Below are 17399 nucleotides of genomic sequence, written 5' to 3' on the forward strand. Positions count from 1 at the left end.
CCACTTGATTGGTAGACTACCAAATAATAAAAATTTCAGGTAAAGATCAATATTTTTGTGGGAGTCTAGGAAAGAATGAACATTTTCCCTGGATTTTTAAACTTCCTCCTTCCCCTGTCTTAGATTCTACAGTTGCCCTAGATGCTTCAAAGAATTTTATTTGTTTGCTTTAAACAGTTCATCATTCTTACTGGTGAGGGATATGAAAGGGAAATTGGGTAAATTATGTCTAGGAAAGAGTCTGGAGTGGTCTTTTTAAAATCAGTATGTAATTTATAATTTGGAGACTGTCTGTGCTTGTGTATTTTTCTGATGATCCATATGGAATTCTTTCTTCTTCACTGTGGTTGTAGACTGAATTTACTCCATTGGCATTTTCTTCATATCTGACTCCAATAACTATAAATTGTTACATATGGGATTCTTTGCTCTTAGGTAATCAGGGCATTTGCATCTGACTGTGTTTCTTTAGCGTTGTTTAAAAATCTTTGTTCTGTTATTGCCCATGTGATATATTCCACATACATTCTTATCAGTAGTTGAAGTTTCTGAAATAGTGAATCTCAGAAGAGAGAGGAAGAAAGTGCAAAGTAGGAAAGAATGTAGTCCACATATAGTTTGTCACTTGAAGGCAGTTTTTTGTGTTTTGGGTTTTTTTGTTTTGTTTGTAGTAGGAATGAATCCAGGGGCACTTAACCATTGAGCCACATTCCTAACCCCTTTTATATTTTATTTTGAGTCAAAGTCTCACTAAATTGCTTAGGGCTTTGATAAGTTGCTAAGGCTGGCCTGGAACTTGTCATCTTCTTACCTCACTCTCCTGAATCCCTGGAATTACAGTCAGGTACCACTATGCCTGGTGACCCATTGGAAGTTTAAAAAGATTTACTAGCAGATTCTAATCCTTTCATCTAAATGAGAATCATTACCTTTAGAAATTAATTGAACCAAAAGTAGATTCCCATTGCTCTAGTAATTGGGAATTTATTCTCCTGGAGAAAAATGTGGTAAAGTGACTGGTGCTTGGAAATATTTTTACATGTCTTGCTGTGAGGATGAACAAGGGAGTGCTGTATAGTGTTGTATATATAGTATAGCATCTGTCTTCTAAAGATTCTGTATTATAAAAGATGGGATGGAGAAGATGAAATATCAGAATGCAAATAGATGCAATGATAGTTTTAAGCAGAGTAATTCAGGGGTGCAAACTAGACTAATTTTTGCAAGTACATCCTTAGTCCAATTTAATCTGAAAGAAAAAGGATACAAAATTGGTGACTTGAGAGCTCTAATTTTAAATTTCCCTTACTAGTCTATTTGATTGTTGATCACAACATGTATTAAAGATCTTTTTTGTTTTCACTGAAGCAGTTGGACCTAGACATACTGTGGGAGCCTTCTTTCTGTTTTATCACTGTGTTGGGAATAATCTCTACAATTACTGTAGATAATTTTTGGTCAGTACAAATAGATCTTTCTGAGGTTGTCTGCTGTGTAGGCTTGTGTGCAAATCCCAGGACACAGAATTTAAGCCTTTACCTGTTTTGAAATTACCTGCAATGAAATCAGTCAAATCATAGTGCTGATAAAGGAAGGAAAAGACAGTACCCAGATTAAGTATCCTCATTAGGATATCCTCCGCATTCAGGAGTCAGAATTTTGATATGTGGTGTGTTTTCTGAGTGAATAACTTAAAGATATTACTAAAGTGTTTTAAGGTCTTGAATTCTAAATACTCTTTAGAATGCTAAAAATAATTGCTACATTTATCTTCTAGCATGTAATTTTGTGTTTGAGGTACATTGAATTTGAGGACCCACTTGAATCAGCATTCCTATTATAAATGGACACAATACCTTTATTTTATTGTGGTGCTGAGGATTGAACCCAGTGCCTCACGCGTTAGGCAAGTGCTCTACCTGAGCCCCATTTACCTGAGCCCCAATCCCAACCCCTATATTATTAATGTTAAGATTCAGCATAAGTTTCTTCTAGATTAATAACTGCCTCTTAGGGAGATAGTGAGGAGTTTATTAAAATATGTAGCAATGATTTTGTGTGTGTGTGTGTGTGTGTGTGTCTAAATTCAGGCTGAAGAGATTTAGGATGAGTGTAGGTTTTTTTTTTTTTTTATTGTAAATTTGCTTTAGTGTTCCATAGTAATTTATAAATTAAATTATTTTGACTTCCCGGGCTGGGGTTGTGGCTTAGTGGTGGAGTGCTTGCCTAGCACAAGTGAGGCACTGGGTTCGATCCTCAGCACCACATAAAAATAAATAAAAAAAAATAAAGACATTGTGTTTACCCACAACTAAAAAAAAAAATTAAAAAAAATTATTTTGACTTTCTAACTTTGTTCTGATTTTAGCGATGTTAATTGTTATTGTAAACTGACAACTCATGTATGCATAAACTTTATCACAATGGCTTATATTACCTGTATTCCTTTAAGGATCAGCCTTGAAACAGTATTAATTACACTAATGTTATCCTAGAAGTAATTTACATATGGTACTTTAGAAAAACATTGAGTCCTCTGATAACAGCAGTAGAAATGCTGGCCTGTAAATCAAGTTACCTGAGTCTTCTCTGCCAGTACAATAATTAACTTCATGACCATTGGAGGTGACTTTATCTTCTTGGATCTCATCTTCCTATTCTGCAGGAGGAAGGTTTTAGACTGCATGAGTCAGGACTGCTTCAGTACCAGTGCTGTCAGCTTCTCTGATTCTAAAAGTATAGTAGCTACTATAAAGCAGAAGTAATCAACTTGCTTTATTTCTTGCCTTCTTTATTTCCTATAGACTTGTTAACACCTTGGAAAGTACAGAACTGCTGAAGCTCAACAGAAATTTTTGATTTATTTAGTGGCATAATATCAATGCTAAGATGCAGTGCTTGATTTCTTTCAAAGAAATAAAAACATTTTTCCTTTTTCTATATCCATTCATTGTTAAAGAATTAGGATAATATGTATAAATAAAATTAAAATTGTTCCCCAATTTTGCCTGATAATAGACATTTATGTTGATATATATAAAGTATACATGAGCATATATGTATCTGTTATAATATTTTGTCCATTTCCACTCCATATTAGTAAGAGAATGTTTCCTAATTATTTTAAACATTTTAATGATATTATTCTAGTGTATTTTGTGACAATTGTGTAATCCTTACTTAAAAAAAAATTCTTTCCTTTTGTTTTCAAAACAAAATATTGATACCCTAGCATCCCCATAGGTGAATAGTGATGTTTTTAAAATTTTTATTTAAACTTCTTACCTGTATTCCTCCTTTCCCTGGCTCTGCCAAACTCCTTCTGCCTTCTTCTCTGCCTCTATTCCCCATTCCTTCCACCTATTCCCACTCTGTCCCCACCTTCCCCTGATCTCTGCCCTCACCTGCTTTTTGTTTGTTTCTTCTCTATGGGCTCTTTGCCTGCAGCCCTGCTGTTCTTTGACAAATAAAAACAAAACCAAAAAAAAACTTTGATTATGTTCCCTCCTAATTTTTTGAAAAAGTAAACTACATGTGTTGTCCCATTCCCTTACCCTCTGTTTTTTTATTCCACCATGATCTCTTCTCTGTCCCCATAATACTCAGACACCAACCATTAAGCTCACCAGTATCCTGATTGCCACACTCTGCATCTAATCTCAAGGTCCTTGTGTGTCTTCTCTGCCTTATCTCATTTATCATCTAGTTTCTCCTTTTAAAAATAACTCATTTAATTTCAAAGAAAAATGTTTACTTTAGAAAACCTAGAAGTATCTGGGGATGTAGTTCAGTGGTAGACTACTTGCCTACCATATAGTAGGCCCTGGGTTCAATCCCCAGTACCACAAAGAAAACAGAAGCAAGTAAAACAAATCAGTCTTATTAATTCCATGTATTACATTCTTCTTGACAAGCTCTCATCCCTTCATTTCCATGCACCCATTTTCTTCACTGTTGTTTTTTCTTTCTCTTCCTTTTCCTGTTTGTTCTATAAACTTTCTTCTTCCACTTGTCCTTTAAACACACACACACACACACACAGTCTCCTTCTCTCTGACTTTCTTTGTTGCTTTCCTCTCTCTCTTCAGTATTCTGTTGTTGGTTTGATAGTCTTTTAACTATACCTTCTCTTTGGACAATGGTTTTTTTTAAAAGTTAACGTATATACATGCATGCATACATACATATATAACAATAAAACATAGTATAATTTTTTTGTTTGTGCTGGCGATTGAACTCAGGGACCTGCAAATAATAAGCATATTCTTTATCTCTGGGCTATACCCTCAGTCCCTATGCATGACAAATTTGAAAGCCTACAGAAGTTGATATGTAATTTTCATAAAAAGTAATTCTCTTCCCATTTCTTTTCCTCAGTGTCAACCACTGGTTTATACCACTAGAGAAATTATGTGTTAATATTTATGTATTTATATATTTACTTATTCTTCTAAATTTTTGTTGTATAGATGGTGGTAGTATTAGTATTAGTACTATTCTGATCTTTTCATCTCAGTACAGAGATGTCTATTCTGTTCTTTTTAGTGGCCACATGGCATTTTTTCCCTTTTTATTTGCCTTTCCCCCATGCTGCACAACATCCTATTTTGAAAAAATTCAAACTTACATAAAAGTTTGAAAAACAATGCAGTTAACATCTATTGTATATACCTACCTTTCTTTTCTTCTGAATTATTTAAAAGTGAAATTGTAGATATCATTATAGTTTATTCCAAAATTATTCAGTACGTAGATCTTAAGAGCTAAGATATTTTCTTACATAATTACATACCCTTTTGACAATAAAGGAATTTAAGATCGGTGCAGTTTTACTAGTAGAAAATCTCTCCATAGTTGCTGCCAAAATGTCCTTTGTACTATTTTTTTTTCTCTTTCTCTTTCTGTCCAGTTGAGGAGCCAGTCAAGAATTAAGACTTGTACTTAGTTAGGCCTCTCCTTTAACTACTATTTAAGTAGATGGCTACCAAACTAGATTTCCAAACTTTTTCCTGAAGCAGACTTAAATATCTGCTAATTGCTATTATTTGGATGTCCCTCTTGTAGTTCCAAAATAGCATGTTGAAAATGAGCTCAATATTTTCTGCTCCCAAATTACTTTCTCTCTATATTCCCAACTTAATGCATGATAGCATTCATTTATTGCCTAAACAAGAAACACTGGAGTCATCCGCCCTCCTCTTTAAGACTGTGCAGTTCCCTTTGCCTACAGTTCTTTTCCTGCCTTGTCTACCTGTTCAGTGTACATTACCCAGGTTAAACTCTATTTCCTGTGGAAAGGTTTCCCTGACCCTTTTCTTCTCCAGGCAGAATGAGACGCAACTCCAGTGGACTCTCCCAGCCTCTCATGTGTGCATGCATTACATCGGTTAGCACTTTGAGAAGAAACTGTTGATTTATGATTTAAGCCCTGCTTTTTTTTCCCCCATGGTGGTGGGGATTAAACCCAAGACCTCATGCATGATAGACAAGTGCTCTAACAATGAGTTGCATCCCCAACCTTTTATCTGCCATCTTAATCAAGAGTGTGAGCACCTTAAATCAACATGGTCTTTATTGTTTTCTGTCCTAGGTCTAGTAACACAGTACCTGGCTTATAAGTGCTTAGTGAATATTTATTTATTGAGGGGAAGAATGTGTTCATAAAAAGAATGTGTTTTCAAAGAACAATTCAATTTGGCCTACATTTATTGAATTCCTACTGTTTGTGCCCAGTTTTATGCAAATAGTCAGATTTATTTTCTGCCTTCAGAAAGATTAGTGTCTGATTGAGAAGATAAGGTCAGTACACAAGAGGTCTAAATAATACTAAAAAATAATGTGATTATCAGAAAAGCTATGCAGACAATAACTCCAGGGAGAGAAGTTAGGGAATCTTTTTAAGTACTTATTGTATGCCAGCTGCTTTTCTTTGTTTTTTGAAATATTTCCTTAAAGAGAAAATTAAAGTTAAATAAATGGTCTAAAATAATGCAGCTTATAAAGAAAGATTTGAACACAGGTCTGACTCCAGAAACATGTGTTTATGTGTTCTAAAGACAAGAGAGTTTTAAAATGACAGTGTAAATTTAGAGGAAAAATAATATCCAGTTATAGGACACTAATTAAATTATGGTCTCTCCCTATAGTGAAAGGTTATGCAATCATTTCACATTCTGTGTTTGAGGAATATTTAATATGTTGGGAAATTGTTTATGGTATAATGTGAAGTACTTAAAAGCAGTGTATGAAAGTATCATTACACACACTCACACACAGAAAAGGTCAGAAGGAAATACCTGCAAGGTTTAATAGTAATTCTCCCAGAACTATATTTATGGACTGTATGAATTTCTTCTTTGGGTAATCTATATTTTCCACATTCTCTACAATGAGCATGAACTTTTATAATTAGGAAAAAGATCATTTAGAAAATAAAGGACTAAAAAATATTAAGCAGAACTTTTTTTAAATCTTAGAATTATTAAAGTAGAAAGGTTTCATGTTGACCTTCCTTGCCTCTGGGGTAGTACTGTCCTAAGCATCCAAGAGATATTAATTGTTCTTTTTAAATCTATCTATCTATCTATCTATATATCTATTTATTTTTTATGTGGTGCTGAGGATCAAACCCAGTGCCTCACACTTACAAGGCAAACTCTCTGCTGCTGAGCTACAGCCCCAGCACTTTAATAGTACTTGTTTTAAGATCTTCTCCTTAGGATAAGTCACTCTCCCCCTGCCTTACAGACAGCTGTGTGGCCCAATAACCAATTCAAAAGGAATTTTCTCTTTTATACTGTCTTATGAAGACATAGTCATGAGAGACCCTCCTGTGTCTTGTGGGATTTTTCATTGTATAAAGACATTTTTTCTAAAACAAAAAATGGCTAAATTTAATGTTCCTGTATGGAAGAAAAACAGACTATACCTGGCTAGACTTTTTATGTTTTACTTCGTAAATACTTTGAAAGAAATTAATGCATGTAGATATTTAAGAGGGTCCAAAATAAATAGGAAACCCTGGGTGATTACATGTTTCCATTCATTTTCTTTTCCAAGAAATATTTCACACATGATCTGTTTTTCCTCTGGTTCGCTGTTTTCCAGCGTAGCATACATGACTGACTAGTCCTGACTTTTCTCATTGGGATTTAGCACACTCTAGTGGACAGTAGCTTTTCAGCTTTCACTTTTTTTTTTTTTAATCATGTCAAATTATTTTATTGAACACATATGCTTACTAGGTTGTAAAGTTTGTCAGTTTTTATTTGAGTCAAGTAGTGACCCTCATGAGCAGAAATAACTTGTCAGCTGCTGGGGTATTGTGCATTTTAAGCAGATTCTTGAACAGGAAGAACAGAAAGAGGCTTGTTGCTTTTTGAGGGAACTTTTCTCCAGTGGTTTTCACCTTCTCTTGAGTGAAATGAAATTGATCAGGGAGGCCAAGAGACAGAGAACATTTGTAGTCCTCTTTGGTTTCCCATTCCTTGGGTCTTGTGATATATTTTACTTTTGTATTTTAGAATTCTTGAGGCTTTTTTTTGGTGGGGGGGGGGCAGAGTGGAACCCAGGCATACTCAGCCACTGAGCCACATCCCCAGCCCTTTTAAATTTTTTTTTTTTTAATATTGAGGCAGGGTCTCACTAAGTTGCTTAGGGTCTTGCTAGTTGCTGAGGTTGGCCTTGAACTCACCACCAGCCCCTGGAATTTCTGGGATTACAAATTTGTGCCACCGCATTTGGCTCTTGAGACTTTTATGTACCACTTTGTAATATTTTTGACTGTGAATAAACATTGTCATATCCTAGCTTAGAGGATTTTTTTTTCATTGGGAGCACTGAGGATCGAATCCAGGGGTGCTTTACCACTGAGGGACATCCTGTCCTTTTAATTTTGAGATAGTGTCTCTTCTTGTTGCTGAGGGCCTCTCTATGATGCTAAAGCTGACCTCAAACTAAGATCCTCCTACCTCAGCCTCCTGAGTTGTTGGGATTACAGGCATGTGCCACAGTGTCTAGCTCTAGAGGATTATTTTTGGAAATAGGTTTACACCAGGAAAAAAAGTAATCTTTCATTTTGTGTTTTACAGAGTGATGGTGAGGATTTTAATTACATCATTGCATTTTTTCTTGGAACAGCAGCTTGCCTTTACCAGGTAGGTTCTCTCCTATTTTTAAGAAATTGCTTGGCCTTTATTGTCTAATAATTGCTTGTGTGTTTTAAATAAAAAATAATTTCTGAATTCTTGGCCTCTCTTTTAATTTAAACCTGTTACCTTTGTGACCTCTATCTCCATTTTGAGTGGACATAGATCCCACTGAATTTAATGTAGACCTTCTTACTGTGTTGGGGTTTCAGAGGTGGTATGAATCTTCCTGTGGCAGGAAAGGCTACTTCAAGATTTCCTGGTGATTAGTTATTCAGTTTCCAGTCTCTATATATACTCCAGGCTGAGGATTTTATACTTTAGGGAAAGTTTTTGAGTAGGGAGTGACATAGAAAAAACAGAATTCGGGGATTTTTAAATTTAGCAGTGATGAATAAGATGTATTATAAGAGTAGAAAAACTGAAGGCAAGGAAATCAGTTGGGAGGTGATCCTGTTATTATAGGCAGAAAATAAGGAGGATCTAAACTGTGGTAATGACAGTAAGGTTAGGAAAATACTGTCATGGAAAAGGAAGATCCACTAGGACTTGAAGACCAAATAGAGAAGAGATTTAGAGAGGGAAAAGCTTTTATACCTGAATGATATAGAGATTCTTCCAAGGCCAGAGAAAGAGCAAATTTGTAGGGAAGGGTTGAATAACCATGCCAGTGACCCAAACTCAGGAATATTTTTTTGTTACAACATGTTAGAGCAAGCAATACCTCTTGACCTAACATTTATTAGAACACTTCCTCTGATTTATAAAGAAAAAAGGACTCAGAACCACAAATATGAGGCTATCTGAAATTCTATAGATGTTTTTAGGGAAATATTTTAATGAAAATATGTATTTGAATTTTATATAAATACATACTAGAAATTTTAGTTTAATTCTTCTCATTTTTAAAAATAAATCTCTTAATATTTCCTGGCTATTCAATTCAGGATTTTTCTGTCAATTTTGATAAGTATCAGTATGAATGATACTTCATGCAGGTAATGTGAAAACTTGTCTTTGGTAGTGTCACATAGTGCTTTAATTTTATGAACTATTCTTGTATAGATTTTATTCTTTCAGCTCAGTAGTCCTGTCTTACAAAGGATATTATCTCACTTTTGAAAATTATAAAACTGAGGCAGTTTCAGTGCTATTCCAGAAAGTGGAAAAATCAGGATTTAACTGTTTTCAGATTTTGTATGTCAGGTTATTTCCACTATATCAAGCTGTCTTTAATCTAAAACAAATCCTAATTTGTATAATTTTTATAATGTTATATAGTTATAATTTTATAACAGATGTGCATGATTTCATTTGATTCTAAAACAATATGAGGTATTAACTTTAAAATAATTTCATGAATAGTCATTCTTCTAGAATATAAGCTTTGCCTTGTTAAAATAATTTTAAATGCATAATAATAGTGGCAGAATACAATGAACTCTTACATTTCACTAAATCCCTTATCCTCACTGTACCATTAAATCCTCATAGAAAGCCCCACATTGAGCCTATTGTCATCACCATCTTTCACTGAGGTCTCAACAGTTCTCATAGCTAGTTAGTGATTTGAACCTTTATCTGTGTAACTGTAGAACCAGTGCTCTCTACGGTGGGCATACCTCTTGTATTTCTCAGAACAGTTTTAAGAGTTGCCTCAGGGTGGAACAGTATCACTCAGGTATTCTTTTACTTGAGAGAAGTAAATAAATTCATATTTTAAGGAAAAAAAATGCAAAAAATTTTTCTTTATACAGACAGGCATGAAACTGCCTGTTTTTTAAATATGCTAAGCTCAGTAGTTATAACACTGTTTTATTTTTTATTTTTTTTATTATTAGTTGTTCAAAACATCACATAGCTCTTGACATATCATATTTCATACATTTGATTCAAGTGGGTTATGAACTCCCATTTTTACCCCGTATACAGATTGCAGAATCACATCAGTTATATATCCACGTTTTTACATACTGCCATACTAGTGACTGTTGTATTCTGCTGCCTTTCGTGTCCTCTACTATCCCCCCTCCCCTCCCCTCCCCTCCCATCTTCTCTCTCTACCCCATCTACTGTAGTTCATTTCTCTCCCTTGTTTTTTTTCCCCTTTCCCCTCACTTCCTCTTATATGTAATTTTGTATGACGATGGGGGTCTCCTTCCATTTCCATGCAATTTCCCTTCTCTCTCCCTTTCCCTCCCACCTCTCGTCCCTGTTTAATGGTAATCTTCTTCTCATGCTCTTCCTCCCTGCTCTGTTCTTAGTTGCTGTCCTTATATCAAAGAAGACATTTGGCATTTGTTTTTTAGGGATTGGCTAGCTTCACTTAACATAATCTACTCTAGTGCCATCCATTTCCCTGCAAATGCCATGATTTTGTCATTTTTTAATGCTGAGTAATACTCCATTGTGTATATAAATGCCACATTTTTTTTTATCCATTCATCTATTGAAGGGCCTCTAGGTTGGTTCCACAGTCTAGCTATTGTGAATTGTGCTGCTATGAACATCGATGTAGCAGTATCCCTATAGTACGCTCTTTTAAGGTCTTTAGGGAATAGTCCGAGAAGGGGAATAGCTGGGTCAAATGGTGGTTCCATTCCCAGCTTTCCAAGGAATCTCCATACTGCTTTCCAAATTGGCCGTACCAATTTGCAGTCCCACCAGCAATGTACAAGTGTACCCTTTTCCTCACATCCTCGCCAGCACTTGTTGTTGTATAACACTGTTTTCTGAAGTTATATTTTACCATATAAAATGTTTTATCTCCAATTGTCAGGATGTGTTTTAATAAATTAGGTCAGACTTGAATGGCTATACCTACATGGATTTTTACCTTTTTCTACAGGATGCAGATGCTTATGGAAGCACAGAGCTTAACTAGGACTAATTTTCCTCCCTTGGAGTGCTGGCGATGGAACCCAGGTCCTTGCACAGACTAGGCAAACACTTTACCTCTGAGCTACCCCCCTTAACCCTTAGGACTAATCTTGATAAGGAATATTTCAACTAGGAGAACAGGTCAGTGGAGAAACTAGAGACTATTACTTTTCCTTCAGAGTTTTATTTTAAAAACTTTTAAGTTAACAAAACAGTGGAAGAAAAGACTGCTACTTCTGTTAACATTTTGCAACACTTCTTACTCTCACTTTCTCTTTATATATGTGTGTGTATAGTATGTATATAATTGTTTAAAAAGTAAGCTTTAGACAAGTGTAAGCTTTTTCTTATTAAGCTTTTTATTCTGAGGCAATTATAGATTCACATAGAGCTGTAGAAGACATCCTATATATCCTTTACCTAATTTCCCCAATGATACCATTTTGCAAAACTGTAATGCAGTACACAACTGGAATACTGATATTGATGCAGTCAAGACAGAACATTCCTGTCAGACAAGGATACCTCACGTTGTCTTAAGTATGTTTTATAGATGGAGCCGTATGATTTGTAATTGTCCTAGTCAGTCTGCTATAATAAAATACCATAGACTGGGTGGCTTAAACAATAGACACTTATTTCTTACAGTCCTGGAAGGTAGGAAGGCCAAGATCATATGCTGACAGATGAAGTACAGGCACCCTTCCTGGCTTATAGAATGCTGCCTTCTTGCTGTATCATCTCATGGCAGAGAGAGAAAGCCCTTTTCTAATAAGGTTACTGTTCACATTAGGGGAGCTTCACTTTCATGATCTCATCTAAACCTACTTCCCAAGTGCTTTACTTCCTAATTCCATCACATTGGAGATTAGGCTTCAATATAAATATCTGTGGGGGAGGTGCACAATTCATTTCATAATGGTAACCTTTTGTGTTGGTATTTTTTTACTCATCATATTTCTCTGGAGAATCATCAGGTTCTTCGCATAATCAATGGTCTGTTCCTTTCAATTGCCAAATAGTATTCCATGGATATGCCACCATATTTTTCGTTATTCACCCATTGAAAGATAGCTGGTGCTTCTAATTTTGGGCTATTATAAATAAAGCTGCTAGAAACATTCACGTACACATTTTTGTTTGAACATAAGCTTTTATTTCTCTGGGATAAAGACCCAGGAGTACAGTTGTTAGGTCACGTGGTCATTTTATTGAGAAACCAACAAACTGTTTTTCCAGAGTGCCTGTACTGTTTCACATTCCTAACACAACATGTGATCGGTTGGTTTTTCTGCAGCCTCACAGCCTTTGCTGTGACACTATGTTTAAATAATTCTAAAATTATTCTAAAGAAAAAAAATTCAGCCTTCTATTCCACAATGAAAATAATTTAGATAAAATCCTGGATACAATTTCACAGAGACCTTTCCTTAAAACTCTGTGATCATATATAATTTCTATATTTTCCAGGTTGTGAATTTTAGACATCTTCTAGAAAATAGTTCATTCAGTCAACAGATTATATTGAGTGCTTATGACATGCTAGGCGCTGTTCTGGCCCCTGGAGTGAACAAAACAGTTAAAATTTTCCCTCTCACAAAACTTAGATTTTATTGGAAGGCCATAGATGACAAACAAAATAAGCATTTTTTCAAGTGTGTTCATAGTATGTTGTGAAGAAAATTAAGACAGGAAAGTGGGAATGCCTGGATTGGTAGGGGGCACGGGGGATCACTTTCTTTACTGTCTCATCTAAACAGCACTCATTGTCATTCTCTATTCCTTCTTCTGCTTTATCATTTTATCTTCTTCAACATGTAATTATTTGGTACCATATATCAAAAATATGTATAAAATCCTCCCCCACTAAAATGTAAGCTCTGTGTGAACAAGGGCTTTCTTTGGTTTACTCACAACTGAAGAGCAATGCCTGGCTTGTAGCAGGCCTTAGTTAATATCCTTTGAATGAGTCTTCCCTCAGATGATCGCCCAGATCCTGTACCTGGCATAATTCCTTGCACTCAATGGGGAACCAGTAAAACTTGTTGATTTCATTAACACTCAGATTCAGGTTATCGAATAATGCATTTTACTGAATGGCGTGTGTGAGCTTTTTGTACTTTTCAGAATGAGAATGGAACCCCTTGAGGCCTTGAGGATGCATGTTGGTTACCTATCACCTTGGGAAATTTGCCCAGCCTGTTTGCAAGGGAATCGTTCAATTGTGCTTCCATTTAAAATATGAGACAAAATGTGTTTCTTTTGAAAAATGAAAGACATAAAAGGAAAAATCTATTTCTCTTTCAAGCTTTGGAACTTTCATAGCTGAATATCTTAGCTACATTACATTATCTTATCCTTCAATGAAAAATACCCATATTCTCTTCTCATATTTTACTCTCTGATCCGTTACAGACTTATATTAGAAACATGGATTTCTTTTCTTGTAGCCCTAATCATCTTTCATTTTTATATTTTGAACAGTGTTATTTACTTGTCTACTACACCGGCTGGCGGAATGTCAAGTCTTTTTTGACTCTTGGTTTAATCTGTCTATGCAATATGTATCTCTATGAACTGCGCAACCTCTGGCAGCTTTTCTTCCATGTGACCGTGGGAGCCTTTGTGACACTGCAGATCTGGCTGAGGCAAGCCCAGGGCAAGGCTCCTGATTATGATGTCTGACACCACCTATCAGAAGTATTGCTTTGGCTTCAGGGAGAAAGGAGAGGACATTTCTTAACTGCCACTGTGATGAAGAAATTAGTCACCACAAATGGGAAGCTTTGCTTTCTTTCTCTCCTACTTTTTTTTTTTTTGGAAAATCAGCATGGCATGCCTGTGAGCATGCAAGACCTGCCAGGAAAACTCTCAGAAGATTGGGAGTGATGTTACCATGAGGAGGAGACTTGTCTCCTCAGGGCCGTAACAGTGGAAAAAGCAGTCAGATGCCACTGGAAGACCTGGGCTGTAGTCCTGATCCTCGCCAGAGAGTTCCGTCAAAACATAGGCATGGGACTTGCTCTGAGGACCAAACAGAAACTCCACAACCTAAGCTTGCCTTTGTGAGGCACAAGTATAGACCAAACAAAAAGATGCTGCATAAATGGGAATATGTATGTTTTAAAACAAATGACTGTGCTCAATACCAGATTATTTGCACATTTATAGTACCAAGAGTTTATGAAGTCCAGGATGGTGTGGAATTGGTTCTTTTCTATTTTTGCCTGAGTCCTAACTCTGAAAATCACCTGATGTAGGAGAAGGCTGTGGTGAGCTCATCTCTGGAACATTACAAGTATTGAAAATACAGTGACGTATGTTTCCTTTCTAGACCATGTTTGTCATTTCTTTTGAAATCATTTCTTAAAAATATGATTCATTAGATTAGTACATATTTATCTCTTAAATTTTAAAATAGTTTAAAAATCAATGAATCATACCCCACATGGAAAACCAGTATCAGTTTGCCGTGTATAGAAGGTAAAAAAGATAAATAAAATTAACACAAAGTTATTCAGTTCTAGGTAGAACTAATGCCTGCCAAGTTTCTGAATCTTAAAGGCCTTTTTTTTTTTTTTTGTGGCAGAGAGAGAGAGAGAGAAAGATTACCCAGCAGCAGAATGAGGTTGTCTTTGTGGAATAATCAGAGGATAAAAGAAAATTGTAAAGGGAAGACATGCTCACTATGATTAAGCATTATTTAATTCTGCTTTGTGCGCCACCAGTGGTACGGTCCTGCACTGTGGAAATATTGGACCGTACTAATCAGAATCAGAATCAGCATCAGTACTTTCCTAGCAACATATCTTGCTATTTTATTGTTTTGGGGTGAGGGGTGAACAGCTAGTATCTGGGAGAATTTAAGTTACTTTCTGATATCATTAGAAAGATTTTTCAAGCCATTGTGAATTAATATAGGAAGCCCAGATTGATTCCTTTAGCAAAATCTACAACTGTTTTATTAGTCAACTCCATGAGTGATTAATTTTCCTTTGTTTTTAAAGAAAAGTTCTCAAACAAGGAATTCATAGGATAGTGAAATTTCATATCATTCCCCAAAGCAGTGGACCCCAGTACATGTAATTCGTGTTACTGAGCATATTTATTAGGTAGAAGAAATAGTCCAGAGGGTAAAGTCATTGGATGCTTTGTTTGCCTGAACCAGTGTATGTGGATTTGACTAGAACTATGAGATCTTAATTAGAACCTTTGCCCGCCCCCTCCTTTAAGGAGAATGAGATAAAGGATGACAAAAAGCTTATGGTGTCAGGGATTTATTTAAAACAAGAAACTCCAATTCACTCCAGTTTGCTGCCTCTTAACAAGACTGCACAGAAATTATGTATATTCTGAGAGAGATGCCCCAAGGCATCATACGATCCTAAATCATCAAAACAACATTGAATTATGTTTGGCGTGTTATACTTACTAAGCCAAGAAAGTAAAGTGGTTCAATTTAGAAAGGATTTCCAAACTAATGATTGAAATAAAGAGTTTTCTTGTAAATGGTCAATTAAACAGGAAGTTGGAACGTCCTGGTTAATTGTGATTCTGCTGTGTGTTGGTATTTTGTAGCTCTCTTTGGTTCAGGAGCTACCTCCTTTCTATGGAATTGATAAGTTATATAAGTTTGGTATTTGGATCTTTCAGCAAGGACACTTGAAAACTCCACACCAGCTCTTTTTAAAGGCTAAATTTGTTTTTGTTTTTCACTAATATTTTGGATAAGAGGATGTTTATATCTTAATGTAAAAAAAATTGAAACAGGTATAAATAATGTTTTATGTCTATAAATGCTTTCTTTCATTATTTGGTGCCTGCATCTCTAGTGGTTACAGAGCTTCCCTGCCCGCGTCATATTGCTGCCAAAGAAACTATGAGTTTGGAAGGAAATATTTTGGCCATGGGTTTTAAAGAAGTTCTTAGGCTCATGAGAAAGAATCTCTTCAGCCTGTAAGGTGTGTGAGATCATTATCTTACATTTATATTGCACTTTGACTTCTAAAAGCAAGTCTGAGTACAGAGTAGTTTTGTAGTGCAGGGGAAGTAGTAGCTACCCTCACTTGAGCAGGAGGAGCCCAAGGTGAGCAGATCCTCCTGACTTACCCATGTGACATAGCTAAGCACACAACTCTAATCTCTTAGTGTGGGCTCTTTCCACTAGTGAGACTATTGCAAGTTGCCAGGATTATATTTAAGGAATATATTGGAATTAAAGGCTTTTGGCGGGGAGGGAAGGGGGTACCAGGGATTGAATTCATGAGCACTCGACCACTGAGCCACATCCCCAGCCCTATTTTGTGTTTTATTTAGAGACAGGGTCTCACTGAGTTGCTTAGTGCCTCACTTTTGCTGAGGCTGGCTTTGAACTTGCAATCCTCCTGCCTTAGCCTCCCAAGCTGCTGGGATTACAGGTGTGCACCACCACATCTGTCAGTTGAAGCCTTTTGAAATCAGTGCATTCTTTCCTGCTGCTGATGTGTTTTATTTTAATTTTGGTGATTCTGAAATACTGCTTTTTTTTTTTAAGAAAGAGAGAGAGAGAATTTTTTAAATATTTATTTATTTTTTAGTTGTCGGTGGACACAACATCTTTGTTTGTATGTGGTGCTGAGGATTGAACCTGGGCCGCACGCATGCCAGGCGAGCGCACTACCACTTGAGCCACATCCCCAGCCCCCTGAAATACTGCTTTTAGATTGTGCCATGAGAGCAAAGATACCCTCTTTTGTATACTAAAGTGAATGCAATATTTGCCTGCTTTTTTGGTCTGGATTTGAAATGTGTTTTTTCTGTGTGGCCTAATTCCCAAAATAATTTGAACACAACATACCAAGAAAAGACATAAAAAACTATGTTAATAAAATATGAACCAATGGGACTGGGATTGTGGCTCAGCGGTAGAGTGCTCGCCTAGCACATGCAGGGCCCTGGGTTCGATCCTCGGTACCACATAAAAATAAATGAATGGAATAAAGGTATTGTGTCCAACTAAAAAAAATTAATATTTAAAAATAGAATAAAATAAAATATGAACTGAAAGGGGAGAAAAACAAGATCAATGAAAATGGAAACAAGGGTAAAAATGTTGCTGTTACAGTATATAAAAAGTGACAGTGGAACTTCCTGAAAGTTAAGGCTAGAAGAAGGCAGATAAGTTATGCCTTGATCTATCAGCAATTCCAAATCATATCAGTTCCTTAGGTGGGACTCTGTCCTGATGAATTCTGGAAAATGTGTTCTCACTTGGGGGTCCTAAGAAGTGCCAAAATGAAGAAAATTCTTCATTATTTGCTGGTTGCTTGTTATGATTGTGCCTTGGATCCTCAGCTTGTACCTGTCTTCGAAAGCTTCCATTTCATGGTGTGT

At 36.0% G+C, this 17399-nt stretch overlaps 1 protein-coding gene across 1 annotated transcript in view; it reads left to right on the plus strand.

The window, feature by feature from the left end:
• The window catches only part of Sec22a (SEC22 homolog A, vesicle trafficking protein), a 59538-nt gene extending 43714 nt beyond the window's left edge, over positions 1-15824 (plus strand). The window contains exons 7-8 of the mRNA XM_046458070.2: positions 8091-8156; positions 13512-15824. Of these exons, the coding sequence (XP_046314026.1) occupies positions 8091-8156; positions 13512-13712 (267 nt within the window). The 3' untranslated portion in view covers positions 13713-15824. The remainder of the gene's footprint in view (positions 1-8090; positions 8157-13511) is intronic.
• The last annotated feature ends 1575 nt before the right edge of the window (positions 15825-17399 follow it).

Source organism: Marmota monax, unplaced genomic scaffold (assembly GCF_021218885.2).
Source record: "Marmota monax isolate L192 unplaced genomic scaffold, Marmota_monax_Labrador192_F-V1.1 WCK01_AAM20220418_F8-fsc00052, whole genome shotgun sequence".
NCBI lineage: Eukaryota > Metazoa > Chordata > Mammalia > Rodentia > Sciuridae > Marmota > Marmota monax.